Raw genomic sequence first — 21,109 nt, 5'->3', positions numbered from 1 at the left:
TTTATAAAGCAGGAAATCTGACATTTCCTTAAACATCCCTGGGTCTAGAATCAATTACTGCCATTGAAACAGATGAACCTGGAAGATCCTCCACCAGGGAATGTTTGAAAGAATCCCTGCTTTATAAATAGAACCTATAGTGTTTGGAGACATTTCCCAAAAGAAGGTTTAAACATCTATTTTTGTTCACAAGATAATCTTAAAAAAAAGTGCATTCACATGAGACAGTTCACAAGGTAATCTGAAAAAAAAGTAAATTCACATGGGACAGTCATAGTGCTACCAAAAACACTATTCCGTGAATCAAACAGCTAAAAGCAAGCAAGAAGATTACAATATTTGCCTAAAAAAATTAAAAGATTACATGTAAAGTTATATTTTATTTATTCGTTGGAAATCCACCAATATTCTTTTAGCACTTATTGTCAGTAGCCTGAATTGGTCCTAGCTTTAATAAAACTCCATACACTTGTAATAATGATTTGCATTCTCCATTCATTAGGGTAACATTGCTAAAGGAAAAGAATGTTCACCTATCCTAAATAAGCTGTGTTAATTTCAAATTCTCAATCACGTACAGAGGAACAAAGGAAATTCCCTTCTATGTGACGAGATGAATAAAAGTGAATATACCTTGATTGGGATAAGTCAGCTTTCTATTCCTTTAGTAAATTATCATCTAGCTCTTAAAAAACATGCAAGCCACTTCACTCAAATCCATTGACACCAATACTTCTTTGAGAAACACAAACACTGGTTCACAAAAATGGGGCTGCCTCCTCTACAAATAGAGCATGTATACCTGAAGACAAGAGGATGCAGTTCAATCAGATGTCAATTCATTCATACACTGTTCAGGTATGATATATAAATAAATATTAAATTAGGGACAAAATATGCCAATAATGCCATTTAAAAAAGCAGCTAAAAACCTCCTTTAGCAAGTCTGTACAGATTTTAAGCACTTAAAGACCCGAGCAAATGTAACATCTCAGCACTGCTCTTGTTTATTCTGCAACAGAAGGATGAACAAAGAGCCAAATAAAATTAACATCATAACAACTGAAATCTTCCTAGCAATAGTTTAAATAGTGGATAAAATAAGAATCCCAAGCGGACAAATTAGGTGAATACGGTATGTCCTAATGAGACAGAAATGTACACAGTGGGCCGTCATATTGAAGAATACGCATTGAAATGTGAGCCTATAAATATTTTCTTTTATTTTCAGGTGTACTTTGAATTTGTTTTAGTCACTGTTAAGAATACATAAACACCTCTAAAGGATGGGAAGAGAAAGTCATTTTATAAATACTGAAAAGAAAATGGCCTGGTAGTTCTATGTACAGATGGTTTACTATTCATATATTTCAGTTTAGGGACATTCACACAGCACTCACATTTATTAAGAGTGAATGTTCTATTCCATAGTGACAACCCTTTAAAAAAAAAAAAAAAAAATGTTTCTAAAGAAGCTGACTGTTTTTGTACTGGCAGAATAGTGTGCCACAGAGGAAATGCTCATAAAGCAAAATCATTGATGATCTTCTGTGTTCCTTCCGAATGAGCAGGTTGTGTTGTGCTAAGGTCCCTCTGTCCTTTTTTATCTTTACTTTGACGCTCCTGCAGACTAAGAATGAGATTCCGGATTTCTTCACGCTTCGTTTTCATTCTTTGTTGAGGAAACCAGTCGGTCAAATTCATTGGCAGATCAAAACTTTGAATGGGATTCTGGAAATGGGATGCAGGAAGGTAAAATAAAGCAAAATTATTATATTTTTAAATTGTATTTATTTTTTTGGGTTGATGAAAAATTTTAACATGAATGTACTACATGAAGAATTGAGGTCATATAGTTAGATCTTAGACAATGGCAAACTGTAGGCTTACTCCATTTCCTTCAGCAAAATGTATTGCCTCAGATAATAAATGTAAACTTTTTTTTAATAGTCATATATCAAAACCTCGGCGACCTAAAATGGGCTTACATTGGAGGACCACAATGGATGGACAACCAGACCCTAAAAGAAATTCTAGAATTTAAAAGAGGTGATTGCCCAGAAACAATCGAATTTGGTATTAAAAAATTCTAGAGTCTGACAAAATAATAAATCCACATTATTATAATGTAAACAAGCAAACAACTTTGGATTCACCCAGGATAAAATATTCTGCAGTTTATCCTTTTACAGCTCCAAAACAAGATTTTACGTTCTACAATACTTTGCAGAACTACAAAACATTCACAATGAGTAGAAATCACAGCAGTAATTAAAGATTGCAGTGCTTTGCTGAGAGTTTGGTCTCAAAACGGACATAAGTACAAATTCTGCATGTTCTACTTATGCAGATTTTCAAACATGCTCCTACTAATTACAAGATTACTTTTTTTTTTTTTTTTTTTTGGACATCTTTGGGAGATGGTGGGATTACTGGGATTGCGTGGAAATTAAATGTAAGCAGGGGTTTTTTTTTTTTTTTTTTTTTTTGGACATGAACAAATAAATACCACCCTGATACACTCACCTCAAAAAAGCTTTCCACATACTGGAGTATATATACACCACAGTCGCTGAAATTGTTTTGCTGAGGCACTCTGGGATTGGAACCTTTCATAACCTCTTTGGAAAAACTTCTCTTCGTTCCTTTCTTAACTTCCCATTCTACTTCCAGGTATCTAAGTAAAAAGGTTAATTAACACTAAATGAAAGAAAAGGCACAAAAAGGTTTATGTGTAAAGACACAGATGTATACAACTCACTCTCGTAATGTTTTCACTACTGTAGATCGAGAAGGACCTCTCAGTGAATCCATAAGAAGAATGCATGGTCTGAAAGAAAGTATTGTGATCAACTCAATTACTGTAGGAAGTTCAGTATCATACCCATTAAAGTGCAGGATGAAAGGTGTCTGAATTAGAAGACTAATAATTTGTATGCACAGACATTTATTCTAATGGATATTAAGTAGGTCTCATTGGTTTCTCCTAACAATTTAAAACCACTCCAGTAGCAAAATAAGAAAAAAAAAGGTCCAGTCTTTACTGTACTGTATTGAACAACTAAATTATAATCTTTTTGTTCTTGAATTGCACTAAGAGCGGTATTGAAATTTGTAGACCTGCAGTCTAGGTGTAAGCCTGTCATATAAAAAGTAAAGAATTTAGATGGATTTGCTTTGACCAATCAGGAGTGAGCTGTTGATGGAATCAAAATTTGGTCATGACAAAAGAGATGTTGTCAGCAGTTTATGTAGCATATTAGGGACAGGGGAGTGTCCATGAGGTTTATTTCTGCCCTAAGGTTTAGACTAAAGCTGCGTACACACGCGTACACACGCAATTTTTGTCGTTGGAAAGGATCTTTCACGATCCTTTCCAACGACAAGGGACTGCACGATGCATGAACGGTGCTGTACATACAGCACCGTTCATGCTCTATGGAGAGGGGAGGGGGAGAGCGACGGAGCGGCACCCTGCTGCGCGCTCTCCCCTTCCTTTTCATTAGGATCGGCTGTCGTCCATCGTCCGTGGATCCGGCAGGTCGGTCATCCGGATGATGGAAGACACCGACTGTACACACGGCAGATTTTCGCCCGATAATTGGCCGATGCCGATTATCGGGCGATAAAAATCTGACATGTGTACGTAGCTTTAGTGAGCATAATTTATTTTTTATCTATTGGCAAAAGCAGAATTTCCCCAACACCCCAGGTCATATTCAACAGTTTGCCAGGTTCACATTTGTAGAAATCTAACAACAAAGGACACCTCCTAGTAACCTCACTGATTTTTGATGGAAAGAGAATGAAGCCTTCAGCAAATTTAAACAGAGAAAAATATTTACAGGTACATTCCCACCTGGTTTCTTGCATTCAGCATGCTTTCCTGCCCCCTAATTATTAATAAACACCTGCTGGCAACAAAGCTTTTCAACATTTCAGCTGCTTTACCCTGTGGAATTATGTCCTCTCTAGAGAAATGTAGCAAAACATTTCTCAAGTTTGTTGTGGAAGAATAGTAGCTAAAGGGAGGCGGAAACTAAAATTAGCAATTGCATAGATTTTCATCATGCTAGTTACTATAATGTTCTCTACAGGGCAGTACTTTTTTTTTTTAAAGCATGTTTTTGTCCAATATATTAGGAAAGCATTTACTTCCCTGTTTCTCTCAACATATTAAAAGTTTCCCCAACCTAAATCTTATTTTGGTTTCATTTATCTAAATCTTTACTGTTTTCTTATAAGAGGGCCCCTAAATGCATATGTAGTCACTGTAAGTAAAACACTTACTGCTTGCAGAATGTAGGTTTCAGATGCCATTTTCCTGCCTCTGATGTGAAATTGTCATCAGCAAGTCCACCATCATCGCTGCTTTCATCCTAAAAAAGTAGAAGAATATTTACACCAAGTGCACCATTTACACCTATATTGAAGAAAGAAAGGATATCTAGGAAAATTCAATAAAATGTTCAGAAATACCAAATGCTAACTTATCTAAAGCACAAACTCCATTTACAAAGGTTGTAAATAAATAGCCAGCACATACATACAAGGACTTGCAAGGTATAGAATAGTAGATAACCGATAGAAACAGTTTATGATATCACTAAAATATAAAATGGCTTGTTTGGATAATAGTCGTATTTTAAGAAAGCAAAAATGTTCTTATTTTTACAGAAGCAATTTGCAAAGAAGGAATTTTTTAATATATATTTTTATGTCACATACCGGATTATCTTGATCATCTGAAAAATCTATTAATTCCTCTTCGTTCTTTTTCAAGTCATCTGGTGCTTCACTATAGCTTAATTGTATTCTGTGCAAAGCATCTGCGTGGGATAAAACACAACTTAAGTAGGTCACATGGGCTGGATTTGGAGTAGAACACTGTGACTTCTAAATGAAGCACAACCACATTCATGCAATTCCCTTGCTGCAGTTGGATTTAACTTAGGTTTATCTTTGAATTCATTACACTGCTAAAGGTGGAGGTAAACTGACTTTCTTGGGTTGCAACTATTATCTTGCTTTAATATAGTTAGAAAATAATCTTCATTTACTGACCATGCTGAAGGTTAAAAAAAAAATAGAACACCTGTAAACTGATGACAAGACTCTACACTAAATCAAATAGTAACCCTGGTCTTGAAGGACATTCTTTTGCCAGTTTTAAAAAAATGCCTATTGTGTGAAACATGTTTTGTTAATGAAAGACATTTTCAAGAGAAATACATTCTTTTAACATCGCATTCCAAATACCTTCTAGATTTTTGACAGAAGGTATTTTGATTTTAAATTTAATATTGTCATAATAAAAAATGTAAAAAAGGGATAATCATAAGGCTTACATAAGACTTGTAATGCTAATTTCATTTAGCCAGCAGCACAACAACTATGGAAAACCAATGATTATTTTCCTGGCCTGTCCTGCATAGCAACCTGACAACAGAAACATGTGACCCGGGCCTAAAAATGATGTGTATGTATCCTGTGTATGTACATAAAGCATAAAAGTTAAATACCAAGTGAGCAATGATTCTCTGGGTGAAAATGTTGTTTTCAAGAGGATGACCAGACTGGTTTGAGCTGATAGAACAGCAACAGTACCTCCACCACTTGCTACAACCAAGGTATGTAGAAGATCATCTGTGAGCCCACACATTGATCATTTAGGCAGATGGGCTACAGAGATCAAACCAAGGGAGTCAAAACCAAGCTGCTGAGTGTGCATGCGCCGGCACCTATTGCTGTCTCGGCAGCCTCTGCAATCGCCTGGTCGGGGGAACTATCCTGTAGTGCACACAGCACCTAATTATGGTCGTAAAAACGAAGGGCAAGAACAAGGATCAGGTTGCCCGCTCCCAGACCCCGCGGCTTCCTTCCAAAATGGCCGACCACAGAGACCAGCTACACGAGCTGCGGCCTTTACAAGCTGATCTTTGAGGCTCCCAAACGACCGTATAAGGTAGAGGCAAGGATCCAGAGGCAGGAGGGCGTCCCTTGAGGATTTTTTAGCGGGCCCCTGTTCCTCAGCTACACAGCATGCTGAGGCTGCCTCTCAGAACTCATCTCCAGCACACAGCCCTGGCACTCCTCTTACTGGGGATAGAGAGTCCCTGTCTGCAGCTGGTCTCCCTTCATATATTACTACAGGGAATAGATATTATGCTCTGTCTCAAGGAGCTGAATTCACTGAAGTGCTGACCCCACTTTCCAAGGGAGAATCCAGATTATTTACTCACTTGGCAGCACTTTTGCTAACCGAATTAGCTAAAACCTCCGCATCCATTACTGCTGAGATTTACAAGGGCTTGGAAACAGATTGGAAACAATTGAACAAGCTTTGGATGCCACTACTACCAGAGTTTTCCAAAACTCAAAACAGATATCAGTGCTAGATTCTCAGAAGAATTACATCATAAAATAGACGACCTGGAAAATCGCTCTAGGTGAACTTTCGCATTAGAGGTCTACCAGAGTCCTTTAAGGATGTTACAGCTGTGGTCAGGCAATTTCTCCAGGGAAATGTTGCCTGATGTTCCCGAGTCTCATCTTGAAATTAACAGGGCCCACAGAGCCTTGGTAGCTCCCAAAGCAGATGGTGACCCTAGGGACATAATAGTGAAACCTCATTATTTCTTTGATGAAGCTTTGATAAGAGTCTCCAGGGGGTTATGGCTCAGTGCTAATGGAGGGTGTTCCCTCTGATCGCTCACCCTTTCCTATACAACGTCAAAGAGCCTTAAAACCCCTTCTACAAGCCCTTATTTCTCACAAGTATCGCTGAGCCCTTCCCCTTCACTTGGTCTTTCAACTTCAGGGAAAACCTTTTCGTTTACCACTTTTGATGAAGGCGAAAATTTACTATGTGATCTTGCTCTATTACCCTCTCTGGCAAAAAGCTAATCAAAGCTCCAAAAAAGGTCCCAAGATTTCCTGAGAGGGCTTCTGGTCCGTGGAGAATTTCTGTTTTTGTGCTCTCTCAAGCTTTTTGAACTCTAGTTTTTGTTCGAGACATGTTTATCTACTATTGCATGAGTCTTACAAGAAGAATCTGCTGTTTTATTGCTTAATATTTGATTGCTTATGATTGGTTTGTGTGGGTGGTTGTGGCTGCTGAGTGCAATACCTACTTTGAGTTTGTTTTCAGATGCTTTGGTTCATGTCCTTCCGGGATGTTACTTTTACTGGATTGCTTATTTTATTCTAAGAGGGTCAATACATGCCCTTGTTCTTTGGAGTGAAACTAGTGGGGTGTAGTTGATATTTTGACCCCCTCTGGTGTCTCCTTATGGTTTTGGGACAAGGTTATGTCCCTAAAGCCCAAGGTTCCTGGGTTGGTCATGCTTGCTTGGTCTCAGTTTGGAGGGTGAGGTCAGCTCAGGACCTCGGAAGGTGCTAGAAAAAATGCCTACTTGAATGTTCCTATTTGTGTATTTTTGTCCTTGTCTTGTGCTTGTTTATTGATCTCCCTAATGTTCTTCCATCTCTCCCTACTCCCACAAAGTATCACTTGGTTTTTGAAGCCCTCTATTGTACTGTTTCATTGATGGCGGGTTCCTCAGTGATAACTCAGAAACCAGAACAGCCTTTTGTGGTATTGTCAGATAATGTACAAGGGCTTAACTCTCCTTTTAGCTTTACAGGAGACCCGTTTCTACAATAATTCTATGCCCCTTTTTTTTTTTTTGCATAAGAGATTCCCTATTAGTTATCAGGCAAACTCTGGTAAGAAAAAATATTGTGCTATGCTTTGATGTGATTAGAGACCCTGGAGGTAGATTTCTTTTGGTGTGCGGTTCTATTGGATGCCAGATGATAACGGTTGTGACTTACTATGCTCCGAATTAGGGCCAAATTGAATTTTTTTCCCTCCCTGTTGTGTAAAATAGCCTCTTTTACGCAAGGCTTCCTTTTGATGTTGGGTGACTCCAATCTAGCCTTGGAGCAGCTCCCTGATAAAAACTAGTACTCCTCGATATCGGTTCCCACCGAAGAAGAGTCACAGGCTTTCCACTCTATTGAAACATTATGATTTTATAGATACTTGGAGAGAACTGAACCATTCTGAGTGGGATTACTCGTACGTAATTTCAATATTATACAGTACACTGATGTCACACAAATTGAGATATATGTGTTCCTGGGAGGAACATTTGGGACTGTCACACCCCAAGGAGGACTGGCACGAATTGGCTTATTCGCTCTCAAAAATATCTCTCAACTCTGCTTTGGTAGAGGAAAATTATAACGTTTTTACTTAGGTGGTATTTGGTTCCAGAGAGACTCTCTAAATAACATCCATCCCCTCTATGTTTCAGAGGTTTTGATTCTAGAGGCTCAATGTTACATATGTGGTGGTCATATCCAGTGGACGAGGTTTTTGGAGCGGGATGTTTAAGATCATCTCCAAGGTTCTAAAAAGAGAGGTTAAAAGCTTCCTAGAAGCTGCTTTTTTTAGCTGGTGTGATCTGGAAGCCCCCAAGTCCTCACTGAAACTTTTGAAGCTGATGCCGCTAGCAGTCCGGATCACCCTGGCTAAATCTTTGGAGTCTCCTACCATTCGGATAGGTCTATTTTATGGCAAGACGGACTGGATATTGGTAATGACAAGATGACTCACATTCTTATGAACACATTGTTGAAATTTTATAGGATCTGGGATCCCTGTAAAAAATATTGATCATCCAATCCAGATGATAACTTGTTTTGCCTGTTTTATTTTATTATTTTATTTTGCACTGTTACTGTAATTTCATGTAAATGGTCTTTATTTGGTTTGTTTATGTTCCTTTCTATATTAAAAAATCTTTAAAAAAATTTAAAAAATTACTAAAAAACAAAACCAAGCTGCTACCTTTCATTCCCAGCAGCACCAAATATGATAAGTAGCCTCACATGTTGCTCACCAACAAGAAGGCCTGCATGTTGAGAGGAAGCAGGGAATGGAATCACCAAGTAAGAGCGAACTGCCAAAATCAGGAGTGGAATAAACTCATTAACAAACAAATACAGCTGCTGATCTAATCGATTTAGCGCGGTTCAGGAATTATTCACATTCTAGAAAATTTTTTTTGCAGATTTAATAACAGTCTGAGATAAATATTCAGGGTGAATATGTTATCCAGTTTATAAGGACCTTCAAATCTAAAAGGACTTATATTAGGTTCTTTCAAATTAGCTTAACAAGATCCTAGGACTCACCTAATGATAACATAGGGTGCAGGGTGCTGTGGTGTCAAAATTGCTGCTTCTAGAGGTTATTAGACTAAATTAGTCACCAATTTGCATCAAGAAATATTTTTAATGCAAACATTTTGATACTGGCAGCTATATATACCGTATTTTTCGCTCCATAAGACTTGGGATTTTTGCACAGTGCAAGTGTGGGCATGTCCTATAGAGCTCTTATATCAGCTGTGCTGCTACCTTCCCATTCTGCAATTTGAAATAATCTTACCCTTGGTATACCAGCTGCAGCATCAGATCCGTGTCTGTGTCCCATTGCTGTCATTACCCCTCAAAACCCTTTTGTGATTGTTGTAGAAACTTCAAATTTTCAGGGTACTGAGAGCTGGTGATAAACTTAACTAAAACTTGTATAAAAACGTATAATTTCAGGTTTATACATTGGGGATAATGACAGCAGCAGACACAGCGGGGGAACAGTATGTGCCCGCCCCACTACACCCCTGGTACTGGTTTAGAATATTTTTTTTAAAACTAGGTGCGTCTTATGGTCAGGTGCATCTCATAGTGCGAAAAATACAGTATATATTGCACAAATTGACATTTTCAAATCCAATACTTTTTGCTTTATCTACATTTTATGAAGTTTGTATTATATTCCGAAGTAGGTGATGTTATTGTTGCCTCCTAGGGTGTCCTATGTAGGAAATGAAAATTAACATTAGGTGGTTCCACCCACACTCAATTTCTTCATCTCTATTAACCTTAAGTTCTTTAATGAACCACTTATTTTACAAAATGGAGTTGTTAAATAAGAAGGCAGTTATGGGCAGGGACAATAAAGGAGCCTACAAGCGTATTAGGAGGGTACTGTGAGAGGTCTACTACCTATAGGCTGTCCAGCAGAGAAAGTCAAAATTCAGAGAATCCTGACTTCTGTGGTAAACCTGGACAGCAAATGGTAAACATTTAAAAAGCTAAAAGAAAAATTGTTCTTTGTGCACTACAGGTGGACAATCGAAAATCCGGCCATCAATAATCCAGTTCCTTCAGTTTACCGGCATGTATTTCAGAGCACATTTTCAATACGGGTACTGTATTACACTGTTTCATCATGTCATTGCTAACTTGCCCCTTTTAAACATATCCAGCGGCAGTTCCTGAAGTTAAGTTCACACTTCCCACACAATTGGAGGATCTCGGCCAGGAAACTATCTGCATGGAGTTTGCAGGTCCTCCCCGTGTTTGTGTGGGTTTACTCCGGTTTTCTCTCACATAAACATGCTCCCCCAAAAAATTGACCTTAGACTGTATTAAAAGAAATAAGACTGAGGTAGGGACATTAAAGTATAAGCCCCTTGGAGGGACAGCTAATGACGTGACTACGGACTTTGCACAACGCTGCGTAATATGTCAGCGCTATATAAATACTGTGTAATATTATTATTAATGCTTAATAGGGTGGTACAGAAGGCAGGCGGAGAAAGCTCCAAATGCCATTTCAGGCACTGAAATTGTAGAATCTCACATTTTTGGTGCTCTGCAGCCGTTTAAAGATGTTAGATTGGATGTGCAGAAACCTCTGTCTCTTTTTTAATACTAGATTATTATAATTATTATTGATACATTTTTTACAGCTCCATCATATTATACAGTGGTGTACTTTAAATAGGGGTTTCAAATGACAGAGCAATACAAACAATGACACAGAAAGAGGAGAGGACCTTACTACGTGTGTGTGTGTGTATACAGGAATAGGTAATTTGTACAATTTCAACAAAAGAAACCTAAGATAGAAGCTGCCCTTTTCAGTCTCTTAAGAAAAGACTAGGAAAGTGCAGCAGTCATACTACGGACAGGGCTAAGGGTTAACCATATCAGAACTATGAAGTCTAACACACAATACCAGTTTCCATTAGAATCTTCTTACACAATTCTTATACATTGTGAAACACTTACCAATATGCTTTATTGGGGTTTTACATTCATGTATGAGGCCATTTACGTTTTTAGGATTCAAGTCCGTATGTGGAAAGTGAGATTTAGGAGTTGCATTTGTCTGCTGCAGTCCCCCTTGCCTATGCCTTCCTATACAGGGACTTCTTTTGCCAGATGTATCACTTTCATCAGTCCCAGAGCTTGTGTCGTTCGGAACAAGGTTTTTTCTCTTGCTAGGTGTTTTCTTGGCAGCTGACTTGGCAGATGAGCTTTGTAGACAAGCCTGTGAATCACCCTGGATGGCAGAGGTCCTGCTGTTATCTACCAGCGGTGAAGCCTGCAAAGTTCCAGCTTGGTAGTAAGAGTTTGGATAATATGCAGGTTCTTCTAGACCAGGAAAACATATTACAGCTAAAAACCAGTGAGCACTAAAAAACAAAACAAAAAAAAAAAAAAGATATATATATTATGAGGTTAACTTAGATCCTTCAGTCCCAGTGGCCTATCAATGATGCAACAACTTTTTACCTATCTGCAAATACTGCAACCTAAAAAGGTGAAAATATGGAATTACAGGGTTTTAAAAAAAATAAAATAAAAAAAAAAATAAACACAAATTTTTATTCATTAAACAATTACTGAGAAATAAAAAAATCCTCTGGATGAAGCTGGTTGGAAGATGGGCCGATTCTTAAAAGTAACTTTACAGAATTAAAAACAGGCAATATAAAAAGTTCTCATACTTAATACCATAAATTAAGCTGGAGTTCTGTTTCAATGCAAAGCTATACTATTTTATTTACAGGGTTTTATGGGCCACAGCAAGATTATTCAAATGCATAGACTACTCAATATTTGAACTTTCAACGGAAGCTTAAGATAAATTCAGGAACTTTAAGCTTAATCGAAAAAAAAGTAATGAGGTTTGGTGAATAGGCTGCAGCACCAATGCATTTCACTTGGTGACTAACACCCGTGGAAACATTTTCACACAATATTTAGATTTCATGTTACTTAATTTTGTTACACTTAAATAAGACAAGTGATTTGAACTCCAAGATTCTACATACGCTTCATTCAGTGGAACAAAAATGAAGTCTTTCTGAAAGAGGTCCACATGCCGAGTCCAGGTTTTTACTCTTCCATGCCTCTTTTGCTGCAGTCTGGGGATGGGAAATTACAATATTTACTCATTTTGTTGACCTACAATAAGCAAATTACATATAGCATTTGACATATAGGGGACCATATATCCAGGAACTCTTAAAGCAGAAAACTATAGTATAGCTATAGTAAATAACCCAAAAAATTTGAATATCGCATACATGATGATCCATGAGCAAACAGCGTAACCATACCGAGATGCCCTTGGGATACTGCTACGTGCAGTCCAATGCACACAAATATTGCATTCTAAATGATAAATATATTGTTTGCCATTAATTTTTATTCTCAATTTTTGTTTCATGCTTTTCATGTGTATTCACTTGAACACTCGTAAATGTTAAGTGTCATATGGTTTTCTCAACACTTACCGTATTTTTCGGACCATAAGACGCACTTTTTCCCCCCCAGAAGTGGGGGGAAAAAGTCCCTGCGTCTTATGGTCCAAATGTATCCTCCCCAGCTGCTGTCCCCTCCCCTGTATAGCCCCCCCTCTGCCTTTTCTCCTGTCTCCAGCGCGGCCGGAGTGACTGTGTCTCCTGTATCTTGCTCCCGGCGTCCTCCCACTCTCAGCATGATTGGCTGACAAAGTCATGCTGGGAGCATTCTCCCAACATGACTGTCAGACAATCATGCTGAGAGTGTTCCCTGAATCACTCACAGCACACATAGTAAAATCACATATACGTACACAACACAAACACAATGTAAACAAATGTTATATTGCAATCCGACTATAATGCAATACAACTGAAAGGAAATACTCACCGAGTGTCCGCAGCTCCGCCTGCTGGTATCTGTAGTGAGATGTACGGTATAGCACAATGCAGAAATCCTGCATTGTACTGTGCATCTCTCCAGAGATACCAGCAGCTTCCAGCCTGTGCCTGTGTCTCTGTGTGAGGCAGGGAAATCCCCCCCCTCACATCACCCGGAGGATGAGTCATCTTCCAGTGATGTGATTGGTGATGTATGGGGGTGTGTCAAATGCTGCTGTTTACTTTACAGGGTTTATTACATGTGTTTATGACTGTGATGTTGGTTTTTAATGCACATAAAATATTTTAGGACACTATTTGTTTCAGAATCTTTTTTTTTCTTCATTTCCCTTCTCTAAAAAACTGGTGCGTCTTATGGTCCAGTGCGTCTTACGGTCCAAAAAATACGGTATGCTGCGAGGTAGAATACCAACTTCCATCACTAATGGTCAGTAAGGGCAGCACCTACCATACCCCCATCTAAATAACAAACTTCCAATGGTGCACCTTGCTTAGAGATTAACTGTCTCATCAGGGACACTTAGAAATGTGCCTATGCTGTATCTGAGAAAAAATGTACCCTTAGTTTTCAGTGCCACCAGAAAAAAAAGCAGTGCGCTTCCTGTTATGTGAGGATCCCAAGGCACTCCTGTATCTACAGCCCCATATTATTATTATATCTGCTGTGTGAAGCAATGCTGCCTGAATAATAGTTACATTTGATTTAGATATGTCACTTCTGTGCTAAGTGTTCCGATTACTCATGTTTTTGACATTGAAAAAAAAAAAATCCCTGTTTCTACTGGCATGACCAACTCCAAATCCAGACTAAAGCATGATAAGTCAGGAAAAATCAGCTACAGGGAGACATCGGGCAATAATCATGCTTAGTCCTTAGTGCTATTCTTGTCTTTCTTTGAGTACAGCTTGCACAGTTGCAAAACGTTGAGTCTGAAAATTAGTATAGGAACAACTTTGCAGCACTGTGAAACCAGTCATTCCCCCACTGATCATTATAATTTTAACCTAAAGAGGAATGTTTTACTTTTTTCAACTCTTCTGGAATGAGAAACCATTATAAATAAAAAAATATATAATTCAGAAAACTAAATATTACTTTTAATAAAACTAAATGGTGATCAAATTTACCTTTTCTAACAGCTACTAATTCAACAAGTACAAGTAACTCATAGGTTAAAGATCATCATCTAAATATATACATTTTAATAAGAAGTTCTAAAGTGGAAATATAGATACATACACACACTTTTATAATAAACAAACCAAAAACAATGAAGAGCAGTAAATGAAAGGTTATTCTTGACTGGATGTGATAGATTACTTGACAGATTTATATATAAAAAAAAAAAAAAAAGAAAAAAATGCTTACATAGCATGCATGGAATAAACGAAGAACAAGACCTGACAAAGAAATTAAAAAGCCATATGACCTACTTACGTCAAATTAGCAGTATCCTGTAAGTTTCTCCTCTCTCTCTGATTGAGACGTTTATAGAAAAAAGAACTAAAAATATGAATCCTGTCTGCATGTTCTCTTAGCTTATCGAGTACTAAATACCTGGTTTAAAAAAAACAAAAAACAAAAGATACATTTTCTGGGTTTTAAAGTTATACAATTGTTTATAAAAATGACCTCACCTAACAAAACCCTAATTTATGACTGGTGCACATTTTAGTTAATCTCATTTCCACACACTCCCTCTGCAAAAATCATTTTCAACATGTGCCCAGTTTATTATTGGTCCCTCATTGAAAGCCAGAAGGTCATATATTGTATAGCTTTCAACTCTTAACAGAGAGCTAAATCCAGTCCCTACTGACCATTAGGAACCAGAGTGGCATCCATGACATAATGATCACCTGCAAGATTGAAGCTTTACTGAAATAACCCAAAAAAAAAAAGTTAGCCTGGAATAAAAAGGACTATCTACAAGCTGTAGTGGCGATTGCAAAGCCATTTTTCATATTGTAACACAGCTACAATAAAAAAAAAAAAAAAAAAAAAAAAAAAAAAAAACACCTGTCATCCTTACAGGAAACAAAAAGCAGTGTTTTGTGCAGTGCTCCCAAAACTTTGTAGAAAATATATACATACAGTAATAATACATGTAATTCCAGGGTTACCTTTGCAGACTGCAATTTTTTTTAAGTCCACCAGATGGCAGATCTGAGCACACTTGCTTTGAGGTAAAACATTCATTAAAGTAGAAGAACATGAATATAACAAAAAACCCCAAATTCTATTTTATGCAGAGATTAACAATTATATTTGAATAAGGTTGGCAAACCGTTCAAAACTTAAATCATTACCAAATACCTAATTGAACTGAATTTCTGATCGATTAATAATTAATAAGGCACATAACCAACACATTGTTTACACAGCATTATTTAGTTTGTGTTTATTGGATATACTAGCACCCAACAAATGTAACTAAGGAATAATTGATTAAGCCTGCAAAGTTCTGACTGTTTAAGGCTTGAAAAGCACAAAATTTCACCTCTCACACCTTTTTATATCAAGTAAAACATATGTAATAAAATCTGGTACAGAACTTACTTTAAGTAGAAATCAATAATTACATCATTTAAAAATTCTCCTTCATTTAGGCAATGGAGATCCTCATTTGTGACGGAGATCCCACCTTTTGCCGGAGGTGGAGGATATACAATCAATCTAAAAGAAACAAAAATTAAGATGCATGTTTGAGTATCAGAAAACTGTTTAATTCAGAGTAATACCACTAATATAAATAATCATCTTATGAATTTCATCATAGTTGAACATTTACTAATAGAGAAAAAAAAACGAAAAAAAGAAGCTGGGACAGAGTATTTCAGAACATGTGCCCATAACTCCAACACATGATGTAGTACACACAACGACCCTGATTTATTAAAGCTCTCCAACGCTGGGGAGAATACACGTTATCAGTGAAGCTGGGTCATCTAGCAAACCTGAAATAGATCTGGTCCAGAATTGTAAACATTTGCTAACAAAGAGCTAATGACTTTTAGGAAATCCATTCCAGGTTTGCTGGATAACTCAGTTTCACTGATGAAAGTGTATCTTTTTCAGCCCTGAAGAGTTTTAATGTAAATTAAGCCCAATATGAGTGTTCCTTAGAACTGGTTTAGGCCAGGGGTCTGCAACCTGCGGCTCTTCAGCCTCCTTGTTGTGGCTCCCTTCAGCTGCCGCGGGGAGATCTCTGATGGGGGATCCCCTTCCTCCCAAGACACTGCGGAGGAGGGGGATTCCCTATCCGTTGTTCTAATGAAAAAAATCTACCAGTGAAATAAATCTACCATGGGGCGTGTACAAATGGGTGTGTACAATGACATCCCCCTCCTTTGAACCCCAAAGGAACTCTGCCCATCAAAAAAATCTACCGTTACACATTGCTGGAGGCACCTGAACCCCAATTTCTCTGGAACAGGAAGGGGGTACAGGTGAACAAAATTAGAGGTGCAAGTGGGGGACACCTGTGGCTAACACCTCCTAAAAACTCCACCCATCAAAAAACCCCTACCCTGTTACACATTGTTGGAGGCTTCTAGCACCTAAACCCCAATTTATCTGGAAACGGGGGTACAGGTGAAAAAAATTTGAGGTGCAAGTACAGGACACCTGTGGCTAACACCTCCTATAAATTCATAAAAACTCTGCCTATCAAAAAAATCTACCCTGGTACACATTGCTGGAAGCATCTAGCATCTGAACCCCAATTTCTCTGGAACGGGGGGAGGCGAACAGGTGACCAAAATAGAGGTGCAAGTGGGGGACACTTATGGCTAACACCACCTACAATTGAATTGCTAAGGCATCGTCAGAAAATAAAGAACTCTGCCCATCAAAATAATCTACCCTGTTACACATTGCTGGAGGCTTCTAGCACCCGAACCTCAAATACTCAAGATTGGGGGGTACAGGTGAACAAAATTAAAGCCCCAAATGAGGGACACCTGTGGCTAACACCCCTTAAAATTTCATCGCTAAGGCATTGTCAGAACATAAAGAACTCTGCCATAAAAAAAATCTACCCTGTTACGTTAGAAGCCTCCAGCTTCTAATGTAACAGGATGATAAGTTAGAAGCTGGAGGCTTCTAGGGGCATAGTTCAGAGTTTAATTTATTTCAAAGTAGGCCTACACATGCACACTTGTTGTAACAGGTAAAATTAAAAAAATATTAAAACTTTTAAAAGTTTATAAACTGTGTTATGTTTTGCGGCTCCAGACTATTTTTCTTTAGTGGAAGAGGAGGCAAAATGGCTGTTTTGATAGTAAAGGTTGTTGACCCCTGGTTTAGGCAAATGCTGGATTATGGAGATAGATACTTTAAAAACCTACCATTAAAATATTGACTAGTGTATGGAAAGGGTAGAAACCCTGTCCAGGTTTACCATGATATTAGCCTAGAATTTGGTTTTAGTTCTTTGTTTTAGTGGAAGGAACCTCTATTGGCTGATACTGAAGAATAAGTAAATTAACATCATCATAGGCAGTGTTCTAAGAATAACTATTTTTAGCATCAATTATTGCTTGCCATGTATTTTTGCCTATAAACACACATTTTTTTAATAACACAACCACAAGGAATCACCAATTCTTCTTAATAAAATAAACAAGTCCATACTTTTCAATGGGACCAACAAAGACATTGTGTGTGTCGCCAGCTTCTTCTTCTTCATCATAAAACTGCAAATGAGTTGTAGAATTGCGCAGCTTCATTCGTGTTTCTGAAACCACCTGTGTTACAAATACAAAACATTTTTAATGCTTCAGTTGTCCTAACATTTAAATAAACTGGCTTTATACAAAGCAGTAGTACACCGATTGAATACACTTTTAGTATAAAACACAAAAATAAACATTTACATTTCTTGTGACATGATCCTTGGAGGATGAATTGCGAGGTGGCGTTTCTTCCACGTGTTTTGTAAAGGCTACGAGTCTTCGGTTAGCTTCGTCAAACCCAATTTTAGAGAAAAAATTTGGGATTGAATTTTTGACTCCAATTTCACTTAAAATATTTTCGAAAAAAGTATTTTCTTCCAAGCTTAGGGGTTTATCAAGGATTAAGACAATAAACTGTTCTTCCACATCTAGGAAAGAAGAAAAGACGCTTGAAATACACTGCACACCTAGTCAACAATCAAGTTTACTGTACATTTTATATATTATATACAAATACACATATTGTACCTTATTTATAATTCAGCTATCCAGAAATTGAAATGTAAAATGTAAAATCTAATAATGGATATTGTATAATCTGGTTGCATCCTTCCAACTTGTCACTTTATAGTCTTTAAATGTACCAACTATGTAGAGGAAGATAGTTTCTCCTGCTACATTAATGTAGGAACATAAATCATGAAAAGATAACATAATCAGACTGTAAAGTATGTGGCCTGGTTTAGGCAGATCTGCTCAGGCAAAAATCATTTTTACAACAAATAATTGTCCTTTCTTTACAGCATACGGAGCCATTTTTGTCATATCTTCAGACCCTATTAAAGGAGCAGTGACATATTAATTAGGTTATTCCAGCACTCACTCCTAAAGCTGATATGTCTGCTCCTGTTCATGGGATTATAAAATTGTCCTGTCAAGTTAAATTAGGATTTTATTTTTAAACATGGTAAAACTATAAGTTAACATTAAACCATTAGGGCACATAGAATTGGACAGTTAATTCTCCATGAGAATTAACAAAGAGGGAGGAGAAAAAAAAAAATATAGTAAGTTCTACAAAAATCCTAATATTTCATCTATTTAAGTACCTTAGACACATCTCAAAGTTAGCTAACTGAGGGGTTGTTACATCAACAACACATTAACATGTCCACAAGAAGACTGTCTGTTGCTCCAAATGCCTAAAAGATCAATATCTAAGTCTACTATCAAGGGAACCCCTCACCCCCAAGCACGTGATGAAAGTACAGATATCAGCCAGCACAAACACCACTTACTTCCCAAATTTGTGAACTAAGATATTACCTGGAATTATTTACATTTATTTCCCCCATGCTAAGGACTTAGTAACTTGTGTCACATGTTTAGAAAAGACACAATCTAATTTGGCTCTATTGTCTTAAATGTACATAAATGGACAATAATAAAATCTGTATTACTGAAAACAGTAGAAAATGTTTATTTATTGTATATGCAAGAAATATTCCGCTAAACAATGAAAGATGAGCACATAGCAAATGACCAGTAATTAATCCAAACAGTCATATGTAATAAGGTTTTAAACTATCAAGTCACATGACAACACCTAGCACAATATATGAATATTTCAGTGGAGGAGTTGTTTAAATTTAGGTAATTAGCTTATATAGGAAGAAAAAGGGGTATGTAAACAACCTAGGATGTCAAGTCCAATATTTGTGAACATCTGCTCTACTACTATTCTGACTTTTAGACAAAAAAAAAAAAAATGAAATTTTGAAATTTACCCACAGTATTGCCTGTTTACAGCCAGCCAACTGTCTTTCCCTAACCCCATTTTAGGCTTAATGTGGATACTTACTTGAGGACTTGGAATCATACCATCCTAAAACATTCTGCCTGTTCATCTTAAACTGAGATCGCAATTTCTGACAATGAGAGGTTGTACTCTGGAAAAACACAACTGAAAGTTTCCGTGCACTGCACCATTCACACTTTATTAGCTCTGAGGTATTCAATAATAACTCCAGTTGACCATCTTCTGAATCTTCTGCTGCTATAAAAAAATGATTAAGAATAACTTGTATGTATATAGTTCTGACATAACAAAATTGCACTTTATAAAGTTACAAAGTCGTGTCCTTAACATTTTTAGGGGAAGCCAATAACCTATCTGCATGCTGGTTGGATGTAAAAGGAACCTGAAGTGCCTGGTGGTAACCCATGCAATCACAGGGAAAACTTGCAAACAGATTGTGTCCTGGCCAAGAATCAAATTTGAACTCTAGCACTGCAAAAGCAAGAGTGCTAGCCACTGAAACAACTATACTGCCTAGGTTTGGCTCAGTGGTCAAAATGCATAAAATAAAGATGTCATAGGATAGAACTGCCATTGAGAAATTTACACCATTCAGCCCAAAAACAAAAAAGAAAAAAAAAAAAAAAAAACTCTGAGGGATGTTAAAGCAAAACTGATGTTAGCAAAAAAAACTAACGTTGAACACCTTAAAAACCATAATATAAATACTTTTGGAAGTGTATGGTACTGTTTCTACCTGTCTATTGAGGGACATAGGAAGTTTTAAAAATAGACTGTCTAAAAGCAATCCAATTGAGAGGGAGAACAGCAAAAATTCAGCAAAAGGCCCATGCAAAATGTAGGGGACACCTTACGCAAGATCCACTTGAACACACAAAGTTAGCACCATAGGTCTTACCAGAGGTCATAATATACCTTCATGGTAGAAGGCATAAAGCATTAACGCAAGATAACTAGGTTTACAAAAGGGTGCCTAGTGCCAAAAAACTAAGGACCTACCCAAACTACCCAATAATAAATTCAGCAAGAACTCAAGTTGAATAGACATCAGAGAATTCTAGAAACAAGGACAAGCTATATGCAATGAGTGACCCCTAACACGCATATGACTCTAGAATGATTTACACTGCTCCAAACCATGTGACCTTAAGTTAGCAACTGTAGGCTTCTTTTGTCACTGTAGTATTAAAGAGACTGGTTTGGCCCTTAATGATGGGGTGAGCACTCAAAATTTAGAAAGCCAGTGTACTATTTCTAGTGTTAGTAGCAGAGACCTTTTGATTGCATTTAGTTAATGATGTCTTCTGATATGGGGCCTGAAAAAGCACTATCGACCTCCAAAATAAAAAATTACACTTGTTTTTTTAGAGTTGTGCGTGTGTGTCCGACCATTGATCATCCTTATTGTTATTGCCTGGTCAGGGATCACATCATTCCCGTGCAGCCAAGGATAGGCATGGCACCAAAAAAATACACCCCAACAATAATTTAAAAAATATATATTCTTACCTTCCAACTCTACCTTTATGACATCTAAGCAAAA

At 37.4% G+C, this 21,109-nt stretch overlaps 1 protein-coding gene across 8 annotated transcripts in view; it reads right to left on the bottom strand.

Moving 5' to 3' along the window:
* Window positions 1-984: 984 nt before the first annotated feature.
* The window catches only part of SENP6 (SUMO specific peptidase 6), a 42,140-nt gene continuing 22,015 nt past the window's right edge, over window positions 985-21,109 (bottom strand). For 7 of the 8 annotated variants that reach the window (XM_072408542.1, XM_072408538.1, XM_072408543.1 and 4 more), the window contains 13 exons: window positions 21,076-21,109; window positions 19,609-19,803; window positions 17,949-18,175; window positions 17,707-17,819; window positions 15,631-15,747; window positions 14,509-14,628; window positions 12,198-12,290; window positions 11,149-11,555; window positions 4,729-4,829; window positions 4,291-4,379; window positions 2,762-2,830; window positions 2,527-2,677; window positions 985-1,731 (listed from right to left, as the gene is read on the bottom strand). In XM_072408542.1, the coding sequence (XP_072264643.1) occupies window positions 1,522-1,731; window positions 2,527-2,677; window positions 2,762-2,830; window positions 4,291-4,379; window positions 4,729-4,829; window positions 11,149-11,555; window positions 12,198-12,290; window positions 14,509-14,628; window positions 15,631-15,747; window positions 17,707-17,819; window positions 17,949-18,175; window positions 19,609-19,803; window positions 21,076-21,109 (1,926 nt within the window). In that variant the 3' untranslated portion in view covers window positions 985-1,521. The remainder of the gene's footprint in view (window positions 1,732-2,526; window positions 2,678-2,761; window positions 2,831-4,290; window positions 4,380-4,728; window positions 4,830-11,148; window positions 11,556-12,197; window positions 12,291-14,508; window positions 14,629-15,630; window positions 15,748-17,706; window positions 17,820-17,948; window positions 18,176-19,608; window positions 19,804-21,075) is intronic. The other variant, XM_072408540.1, reaches the window with a different exon arrangement.

The sequence above is a fragment of the Pyxicephalus adspersus genome, chromosome 4 (assembly GCF_032062135.1).
Source record: "Pyxicephalus adspersus chromosome 4, UCB_Pads_2.0, whole genome shotgun sequence".
NCBI classification, from domain to species: Eukaryota; Metazoa; Chordata; class Amphibia; order Anura; family Pyxicephalidae; genus Pyxicephalus; species Pyxicephalus adspersus.
Note: the sequence above shows the minus strand (reverse complement) of the source record. Positions and strands in the feature narration are given on the sequence as shown.